This window comes from Miscanthus floridulus, chromosome 1 (assembly GCF_019320115.1).
Source record: "Miscanthus floridulus cultivar M001 chromosome 1, ASM1932011v1, whole genome shotgun sequence".
In the NCBI taxonomy this organism is placed as follows: domain Eukaryota; kingdom Viridiplantae; phylum Streptophyta; class Magnoliopsida; order Poales; family Poaceae; genus Miscanthus; species Miscanthus floridulus.
The window spans coordinates 39,123,113-39,133,399 of record NC_089580.1 but is presented as its reverse complement, the minus strand read 5'-3'; the positions used below and the strand labels follow the sequence as shown (position 1 = coordinate 39,133,399).

The 10,287-nt window shown below is 47.5% G+C and overlaps 2 protein-coding genes and 1 pseudogene across 3 annotated transcripts; 2 read left to right on the top strand and 1 right to left on the bottom strand.

Moving 5' to 3' along the window:
- The first annotated feature begins 3,044 nt into the window (after positions 1-3,044).
- LOC136479891 (protein LURP-one-related 15-like) lies at positions 3,045-4,373 on the top strand. Of its 2 annotated transcripts, XM_066477616.1 has the most exons (3): positions 3,045-3,415; positions 3,520-3,753; positions 3,829-4,373. In XM_066477616.1, exons 1-3 carry the CDS (start codon positions 3,176-3,178, stop codon positions 3,961-3,963), a joined length of 609 nt encoding a protein of 202 aa, XP_066333713.1. In that variant the 5' UTR covers positions 3,045-3,175; the 3' UTR covers positions 3,964-4,373. The 2 variants fall into 2 exon arrangements, with proteins under 2 accessions (XP_066333713.1, XP_066333708.1); XM_066477611.1 differs by having other exon boundaries at positions 3,520-4,373.
- Positions 4,374-5,249: 876 nt separating this feature from the next.
- On the top strand, positions 5,250-7,157 carry LOC136479883 (protein LURP-one-related 15-like; annotated as a pseudogene).
- Positions 7,158-7,216: 59 nt separating this feature from the next.
- On the bottom strand, positions 7,217-10,051 carry LOC136479874 (uncharacterized). Its single transcript, XM_066477601.1, has 4 exons — positions 9,866-10,051; positions 8,940-9,263; positions 8,168-8,512; positions 7,217-7,776 (listed from the first exon to the last, which is right to left on the bottom strand). Exons 1-4 carry the CDS (start codon positions 9,935-9,937, stop codon positions 7,501-7,503), a joined length of 1,017 nt encoding a protein of 338 aa, XP_066333698.1. The 5' UTR covers positions 9,938-10,051; the 3' UTR covers positions 7,217-7,500.
- Positions 10,052-10,287: the final 236 nt, after the last annotated feature.

Sequence of the window (10,287 nt, the reverse complement as noted above, 5' to 3'; positions counted from 1 at the left end):
TCACCTGGTATCGGGCGCTTTTAGGCTCTGTTTAGTTCTCAAAAATTTTCGCTCAAAGTGTCACATCGAATCTTACGACACATGTATGTATGGAGTATTAAATATAGACGAAAAAAAAACTAATTACACAGTTTGGTTGGAAATCGCGAGACGAATGTTTTAAGCCTAATTAGGTCATGATTAGCATAATGCTACAGTACCAACATGCGCTGATGATGGATTAATTAGGCTTAATAAATTCGTCTCGCAGTTTCCAGACGATCTATGTAATTAGTTTTTTATTAGTATCCGAAAACTTCTTTCAACGTCTCCGAAACATCTAATATAACATCAAAAATTTTCATTTCGCGAACTAAACACACCCTTAATGGCCGGTGACAGTGAGCTTTCCCTTGGCACGCACCTGTGGGCTGCGGACGAGACGTCACTGCAGCACGCCAGTACCGCTACAGCAGAAACTAGTACCACCGGTTAATTGGAATTTGGTTCCTCCCGAATTTTCTCCTGGAAGATCGAACCCCCGCTTTTTTTTAGTGAAGGTGCTTGCTTTTTGAAGTGTGTTTTGTTTTGCTTGTTTTTGTGATAAAGCGCTTTAGGGGGTGTTTGGTTGCCCCTTCTAAATTTTAGTAGTATCCCATCAAATATTTAGACATATGTATTAAAATATTAAATATAGACTAATTACGAAATTAATTGCATAGTTTGCAACTAATTTATGAAACGAATCTTTTAAGCCTAATTAATCTATGATTTGATAATATTTTGCTACAGTAAACATATGTTAATGAAAGATTACTTAGGCTTAAAAATTTCGTCTCGTGCAGTACTGATGAATTATATAATTTGTTTTTTAATTAATATCTAAATATCCCATGCAATATTTTTCTAACACATTTCTTAAATTTTAGTAGCTAAATCTAAACACCCTGTATTAGCTTTAAAGCTCGACTGGTTGGTTCTTCTTTTGCTACGCTAGCTACGCCTAGCTACCTGTTGCTGCAGAACAAAATAGTGAGCATGAGCTGTCCTCCTGTCTCTCTCGCTGCACGTTCTCATTTGGTATTCGAGCTTCCACTCGGATCTCGGAAGCGTATGTTCACCACCCTACGCTTGCAGTCAACGTTTCTTATAAGCCTGTTCGTTACGTCGCGTTTAAGCCATGACTAAAAATAAACTTGATTTAGCGTGAAAAAAAATATTATTAGTTAGCTAAACTAGCCAAAATCAAGCTAAATAAGCCCAAACTAATTGGGCTGTAGCATAGTACATGTCTTTTCGCACACGGATACAGGTAAGGTAGCGTACCCAGCAGCAGGAGATCTGATGACGAACGTTTTTGTGTGCTATTAAAAGAGTGAGGTGTGCCGTAGCACCTAACTGATGTGGACCACCGTGACCGTACCTTTTCGATGAAGTTTTTGGTTGGAATCATCGGCGCCGAGTACACCGACTGGAAGTCTGTGACACCTGCAGCAGCTACAGCCTCCCTGGCCATTTTGCCGGCCGGGCACGAGATAGCGCTGCATGGCCGACGAGGAAGACGACGGCGTCAAGGACGGGCGTTTTGGCACCGAGCGCCGCGGGAATAATTGCGCGCCGGGCCACTGGTCTGGCGGTTGGGCGTTAGCGCGCGCCTTGTCGCCGGGACCGGCCGGGCGGTCGCCACTGGCCACTGCCGCCGCCCTTGCTCTCTTTACTCTTCTTTACCTGCTGGCTGCCGCGGTAGCTGGGGATGCATGGCGCGCTGCTGCCTGCCGGCTGCCGTACCGTGCGGAGCTGCTCGGTCCGCAGGGAGACGAGATGAGCACGTGCCAGCGGTCAGTGACGGACACTCGCCAACAGGAAAGGAGCTCGCCGCCAGGTTGGGCCGTGCGCCTTCCTCCTCCACAGATAAATTTCGGCCTCCTACACTGCACTGCGCCCGTGGGTTGGGCCGCGAATGGACCTAGTCTTCGACATGGGCTGGCCACGGATTTGGAACGCGGACACGGCCAGGTCGGCCCACTGAAAACGCCGAGTGCCGACCGCCACGGAAGTGGGCGGCTGACACTGCGTTTGGCTTATCCCGATCAAAAAAAAAAGTGCTGGCTTATCGAGGAAAGAGAAGAAGAAAGGGAAAGAAAGCCACTAAGCACGGATGTTTTTTTATGGTGTGTTTGGTTTGTGACTCCGGCTTCGGTTTCTTCGGATGAGTCCTGCCAAACAATTTAGATGAAGGAGCTATTTGAAGTACTTTTTTAATGAAAAAATATAAGCCGAAACCGTTTTATAGGAGCCACGAGCTCCTCCCAAGAAACTATGGAGAGGAGCCCTCCCGAACACTCCTTTTAAGTGCCATGACTCAGCTAGAGATGTGAGCAGATCACACGGGAATGAATGAATAAAGATTAAAGAAGGAACGCCGAAAGAGAGAAGAGAGAAATTAAAGCGTGCCCGCCTGTCCGGTGTCCATACTCCATTCACCACCTATGCTGCTCACACGTGTACTCTACTACCTGACGAAGTGAACGCAGATTTGTCTTTCCTGAATTCCTCCGGCTTTCATTTTATTATTACCACCAAAAGGCTTCCTCTTGGTTAAGATGAATCTGAGATCTAGATGCAGCTGCGCAATCTGAAACCGTGTTGTCAGTTTGCCAAGCTGCTTGTTTGTTTGTTTAGTTAAATTTGGAGGCGTTTAGTTCCCACCGAATCCAAACTTTGACACTATGCAAAAAGAAGATTTCCCGTCATATCAAACTTACGGTACATGCATGGAGTACTAAATGTTGACGAAATAAAAAACTAATTGCACAGTTTGATCGTACTTTGCGAGACGAACATTTTGAGCCTAATTAGTCAACAATTGAACAATTATTACCAAATACAAACGAATGCTACAGTGCACTACAGTGCTGGCACAATGATTTTGATTGTCCAAAATCGGGCAACTAAACAAGGGCTTGATGGTGGAAACAGAGCTGCCATTGCCAGTACCGCTGCTACTAGACTACTAGAGGCTATAGGCACCTGCCTGCCTGAGCTCCCTCCTGGTCAAACTTGGCGAGGAGGGGAAACGAAGACGCGTCCGTGCGCCGAGTCTGGTCGCATCGCAACGCATTCGCCCCTGCTTTGCCTTCGCCGCAGCCGTCGGTCCGGCCCTCCCTAGCCCGTGCCTGCGCGCGCCGCGGCGGCGATGGATATGGAGGACGCGGCGGTGCCGGCGCTGGCGGTGGTGGACGCGCGGTTCTGCGCGGCGGACGCGGCGACGCTGGCCGTGGCCAAGGCGCTGAGCATGTCCGGCAGCGACTTCGCCGTCACGGACGCGGCCACGGGCGCGCTCGTGCTGCGCGTCGACGGCGTGCTCTTCACCCTGCGCCGGCGCTGCGTCCTCGTCGACGCCGACCGACGCCCCGTCCTCACCGTCCAAGAATCAGTTTGTTTATTCATCTCTCTCGCTCTATCTGTTCCGCTTCCCCGCCTCATGTCCTCCTTCCCTGAGTCCTGACGCGCGCGCGGCTGCTTGGAATTGGAACGCAGGCGCTGATGCTGAACACGCGGTGGAAGGTGTTCCGGGGCGACAGCACCCGCCGGCGGGACCTGATGTTCACCGTGGTGAAGCCGTCCGTGATCCAGCTGCGGGGGTCCACCAAGGTCAGCGTCTTCCTCGCCAGCAACGACGCCGAGCAGGCCTGCGACTTTAGGATCACCGGCAGCTACCACGACGGCGCCTGCGCTGTCTGCCTCGGCGACTCCGACACCGTCATCGCCAAGGCAAGTGTGGAAGTGTCTCCTTCCCATTTGCTTTCTTGGACAGTTGGACTGAGAATGGATTGGCTGCCGCCGCAGATCGACCGGCGGTTCAGCGTGGTGAGCGCGCTGCTGGGGAAGAACTCGTACAGCGTCACCGTCAACCCGGGCATCGACTACGCCTTCGTCGTCGCGCTCGTCGTCATCCTCGACGAGATGCATTTCCAGCGATGACACGCATGTACGCTTCAGTTTTGGTTCCAAGCACGCCCGCCGCGCGCCTTCAGTTCTGCTGCTCCTTGTGTTTGTGTTGTCCTGATCGGTCTATGCAATACAGTACGGAGAGTGTAGTAATTTTGACGCCATTGGTGTTGCTCCATTTGGGGTTTCCTGTGGGTTGTGATTGGTGTGCCTTTGACAAGGCTGTCACAACGATAAGTACAATTTGAGAATGTCCCCTTCCTACAATTTGAGGCTGTGGGTTTTGGAAGTTTTATTAGGAGGAGAGAGAAAAACACAGCCAGAGTGTCGGACCAGATTATTTTTCCTGAAAGATCAGTGCAACGCTGACCTTCAGAGTTCATGACGCGTCATCCATTGAAAGACGGCGCACCGCGGTCCACCGCGCTGATAGGAAAGAACGCGTACAGAGTCCAGGCATGGACTATGCCCTCATCGTCGACGAGATGCATTGTACTACTCCTCAGTTCCAAACTACAAGTCGTTTTTAACTTTTTGATATATCTATTTTGCTATGTATCTAAATATATATCGAATGAACCAAAAAAATAAAAAACGACTTATAATTTAAAACAGATGAAGTATTTACTAGAGATGATATATTTTTTATATAAGGGAGCAAATTTTCGACGTCTACCATCTACCGATGATACACAGCCGAGAGTTGAGAATAAAAAAAGAAGCCATAAGGCTTGCAAACCACAAGAAAAGAAACAAAATACAGCATGAGCGCCTAGCTAGCGAGCACAACTCACAAAGAAAACTAGTCCCCAATACGAAGCCAATCTCTTTACTTTAAATTTGCACACAATGTATTTGTCTAAAGGCCTTCTCATCATCGGTGTATGCAGATTGCGGACGGTTCTTGCACTACTTGAGCCTAGATCTATTCGTGGGCGGCCCGACCCGACGAACTCAATCCGACCCAACCCTATTGGCTCGTCAGGTGGGCATGGGCCGAGGTTTTTGACCTGTGGGTGGGGAAGTTCTAGTGCACATGGCATTGGCAGGGGCTTGGTTCCATCTCACATCGGTGGCCGACGGCAGGGACACCCCTTGGATTATCGGGTAAGGTGGTCCAATTGTTGTGTTGATCTCATGAACGGTCAAAAAGACCAAGTCCGTAGGGGAAACCCCATGTGCGCAACTTGATCGAGTCGCAAAAAGGAATCCCGGTTGCCCCCTCCCTCCCCCCCCCCCCCCCCCCCCCCCCCCCCGCGCGTTATACAACACTTACAAAAGAAGGTTCCCTGACCCTCTCGGCGGCCAACACAAACAGGAGAGGTTAGGCAGACCCAAAAACCTAAGTACCCAATCTAATCGAGCGCGTGAGTAAAAGGAATTGAAGGCCGCTGCCCCACGTCTCCTTCTCCGATCTTGTTGACGAGGTCATCGCCACCACCTGTAGGTTGATCCTAGGAGGGAGTCGCCGCCGCCAAGAGGATGTCGGTGACAGGTACGACTACGGGAGACAACATCACCACCTCTCTACATCAGCGCCTGCATCACGTAGGCATGGTCGCACCTAAAGCCTAATGGTTTTCTCCTCTACTAATAAAGGTAACCCAAGAGATCCAATCTAAGAACTAGAGATCCTGTTGTAAAAGTAGCTAACCCTAAGTTAATTCTAACACCGATCACTATTGTTACTAGTTGTTTGAGAGTTGTGGAAGGAAAGGAACTTAAGAATTTTTTTAACCGCCGCCGCTCTTTTGCGAGAAGACCTCATTTCCAAGATTAGGGATGAAGCGAGGCTTTAGTGCACCGAAGGAGTTAAAGTGTTCGATAGAGATTGTCCCATCAATGTAACTATGTTTTTGCTTCTTGAGCTGTGTTTATGTTATTAGACGCTCTGCCTCGCAGCTGTATATATGTTTTTTTTCTTTTCTTTGTTACTAAGTTTTGTAACTCTCCTTTGTTAATACACGACCGGCAGCCGTTCCCTAAAAAAAGACTGTTGTGTTGTGCTGCTCCGTTTGCAGGATAAGTTCGTGTTGCGTCAAGAGTAGAACGTACACATTCATGGACCGGCCGACTTTACGCTGGCCAATGAGTGGTCGATATATGATTGGTCATTGGTGGGCCGGAAGCGATCAGCTGGATTACTGACGCCAATGGTTGCTGACCCCGGCCCACACCAACGTGGCGGCGGCCCGCGTCAAAGTCAAACCGACCGGAGACCTCAACATCGTCATTTGCCTCGTCGGCTGGACGCCGACGATATATAGGCACCGCGCGCTCGGGTTCCCGGCTGTTGGTCAGGACTCGGAGAAGATGGATGCGCCAGCACCAGCCACGGCTCCGGCACCGGAACCGGCAGTGACGGCGGTGGTGGACACGCGGTTCTGCGCGCCGGTGGCCACGGCGTTCGCGGTGACCAAGACGATCAGCCTGATGGGGCGCGACTTCACCGTCACGGACGCCGCCGGCGCGGCGGTGATGCAGGTGGAGGCCGCGGTGTTCGCGCTCCTGCGCAAGTCCCTCCTCCTCGACGCCGCGCGCCGCCCGGTGCTCACCATGAAGGACTCGGGCTACTTCATGGACATCAGGCCGTCTTCAGAGGGGACAGCACCAGCCGGAGGAACCTGCTCTTCGCCGCGGTCAAGTCGTCGGCGTTCCAGATCAGGACCAAGATCTACATCTTCCTGGCCGGCAACGCCGCCGGCGAGGAGGCGCCTGACTTCGTCATCCGAGGCAGCTACTACGACGGCGCGTGCACTGTCTGTCGCGGCAGCTCCGATGCCGCCATTGCTCAGGCCAGCAGCATCTTTCAGCTCCTAAACCAAACTATTTTTTCATGAATTTTCCCCCATTCGATTTGAGCTGATTATATCGTGGGCTGTCCTGCAGATTACACGCCAAAACACCGCAGGGGGTGCACTACTCGGGAGGCACACGTATACTGCGACGATCAGCCCAGGCATAGACCGAGCGTTCATCCTTGCACTGACCGTTATTCTGGACGAGATGCATCACCGCAGGTAGAACGTTGAGGTTCCCTCTGTTTCTCAAGGAAGACGTCAAAGATCAGAATTCCTGTCATTCGTGTTCCTTTCAATCTATCTCCACCGGCTAAGTGTTTTCTCTGTTTTGTTGTGTATAACAGTGCTGTAAGAATTTTCATTGTATTTCAGTTAAAGCCTGTAAAAATTGATGTATGTCCCCATATAGGCATATGCTCACATGCATGATGAAGGCAAAGAATTGACCATGAAAACAAACATCTAAGCATGAAGTCGTGGTTTTCAGTTACTAGATGAATCTCCTTGCTACCTTTTAGCTAAGAACATGCGGGAATATAAGAAATGATAAGTGATCTCTACTTGCAATTTCAAGTAACCCAACTATCATGAGCCTTTACGAGTGTAGTTTATTCTTGGTGCATCTGCATTGATTCAATTATATGGCTTAATTGCTATACCCTGTACTAAAATTTCATCTGATAGAACAGCAAGTTCTTCGCTGTTCCGATGCCAATGCTCAAGGTGGGGAATGTTTTTCCCCTCTGTTTCTGTAAAAAAAGAAACCTGCCTAGTATTGCCTGAATGTGAGATTCAGACGCCCAGGTCGAAGATTTGTCTCGTCCATCAGCCACTTTGGTGCCGTTTTAGGTTTGGTGTTGGAAACCCCGTGGAATATGAGCCTTGACTTACCACCAAATATTAGGACGTCACCAGATTCAAGATCAACCTTTGAAAGCTTCTCTTCGTCTCTAACATCACCATACAAGAATTCTGCGGTCTCGCCTATCGAAAAAGAAACGACAGGCAATCCCTTGTCAATGCTGCTCTTTGATTCGTCTTTGTCCTATCAAATAACACAATGGTACAATCCAGTGAGTAATCACCAAACAAGATCGCAATGATATGACATTTCAATTGTTAGATCAGTGGAATTAAGGACACTTTACTAGAAATGCCCAAGAACATGAAATTCACGTTTCGGAGAAAACAAAAGTAAAGCCTAATAACTAGCTTCTGCTTTTATCTTGCCTATAGAACTGCAGGTGCCCATCCAAAAAGAGAGTTTAACGATTTAGCTAAGCAGGAATCAGTTCCCCTTTCCTTTTTAAAAGAAAAAAAAATTACGTAGCAGTCCAGGCTTTAGATCATTGACTAGATTGGTCTCAGATTGAAATTACAATGTTCTGAAACTGATATTTGCATTATACCAACACAGAAAGTGTTTCTTTTTGTACCTGATGAAGACCCAACCTCCCACTACTGTTGTAGAAGTTAACAAGGCAGATATCTGGTGACATCGCAGGGATTTCTTGCATAGCATTGGCAGCTCCTTTTTGTTGTTTCAAAAATTCATTGGAAGCTTGGATGCCATCTTGAACGAACTTCTTGAATTCTTCTGGTACGGTCGGTGGTTGAGCACCATCAAACGGACGTCTATCTCCATATGAGTATGAATTTGGATCCCAGTTCTTCCCTAAGCACATCATCCACAGTCTTAGCATAGCACCATTTCGGTAGCCAGGTCTATAAAATCCCCCAGGACCAACACCAAGTTGCCGACAAAGTTTGACAATTTTAACCTGATATGAGCAATAAAAGCGTCAGGTATATACTTCCAGCAGTAAGTGTTCATTAGTTGACGTACTTAAGAATATCATGATAATCAAATCAGCATACCACGCGCATTCATGGCAAATATGAAATCCAAGAATTATGCAAGTTGCAACAAAATGTGCTGATAAGACATTGAAGAAAAAACCACAAAGAAATGAGCACTCAAATTTTCTCAAAAGGAGAAAAGTTGCATGGAGAATAACATTTCATACTCTTTATATTGCCTATAAAGTATAAACATTACTTTTTCCTAGATAAAATACTACTTCCAACAAGATGTTTATGCAAAGATAAGAGGCTAATTTTTAAAAAGAGAGAAGTTAACGCTCAGATAATGACTAGTACGTGATTGACCCTGTATTACAACAATAACATGTGTAAACATAGACATACCTGATCATTAGGCTTTAAGAATCTTTTCAACAGAACCATTCCAGATCTCAATTGCAATGGAGCTACATCCTTGGAACATTCCCTGTCTCGCCTTTTTTCTCTGGTGGTCTCGAGTATAGAAGGTTTTAACTTGACAGCGCATATGTTAGCACTCATGCATATATCAAGTGGGGCAGATCCTGTACTACACTGACTGCTTCTGGACTCTACAGGTTTTTGTGGTTGAACTGGTGTAACCAACTTTTGCTGTGAATCTTTGCTGCTAACCGAAGGAGAGAATGTACAGGCACCCTGTTTTCGTGGTGCCGAAGAGCTTCCATAGACCTTAAGGTAAAAATGGATTGTCAGAAGCATGAAAAAAAAAGAATCGAGGTTTATCAAAAATATACCTCCCATATCCAGCATTACCTGAATTCAGATTTAGAATTAATAAAAAATCAAACAATTCTCAAACTATGAGTAGCGTACATCTTGTTATTCCAGTTGAACTATAAAACTGCAACTCATATATTGTACATACAAATAGGCATAAATATTCAATGTCCTAATTGCAGAGAAAGGACAGTGCTTGCGTTCCTCTAGAAAAAGGTTTAGAAAAGAGATGGTTCACAAATTCCCACTTCAAAAAGTGGTAAACCACGGAAACAATGATAAATCATTCAGGATACGGTGTTTCATTAAAAAAAACAAATTCCCACTTCCTATCAAACCACGAATATGCAGCTAATAAGAAACTAACCCACGTTGAACACCAACACAGCCGCACCACACAAACATGGCGTTATTTTTGCGATCCAGCAGCACTACATTGTAGCAATCAACAGCGGCGAGGACCAAGCGTTAGGGGCCGAAAATTAGTGGGGCGATCGGCGTTTTGGCGGCCGAAAGAGAGAGGGGTTGGAGTGTTGGACCATCGCTGCACTTACCGATCCGTGAGGGGAACCGCCCTTCCGCGGCGGGGCGGAATTCGCCGGTTTCTTATCGCCGCGGCCGGCCATGAACGGGAAAACGGGAGACGATCCGCGCCGAAGCAGAGGCGGCACTTGAAGAACAACTGCGAGCCGCGCGAGGGGACGAGGCGGGCGGCGCCCGCGCGGCTCTACAGTTCTCGAGACGGAGAAAGACGTGACGAGGAAGTCGGAAGGTTAGGCTTCTTGTGATTCTTCGCAAAAGCACAACAACTAGCAAACCGACTCGGCCAGCTGTATATTATTTACAGTATTCCTTTTCTTATTACTCCTATACTCCTCTCGGTAATCTATACCCCTTAATTATTATTTAATAATAATATATATAATATAATCTATATCTAATAATAAAGAGGGAAAATTTCTGCCACCTATAAATT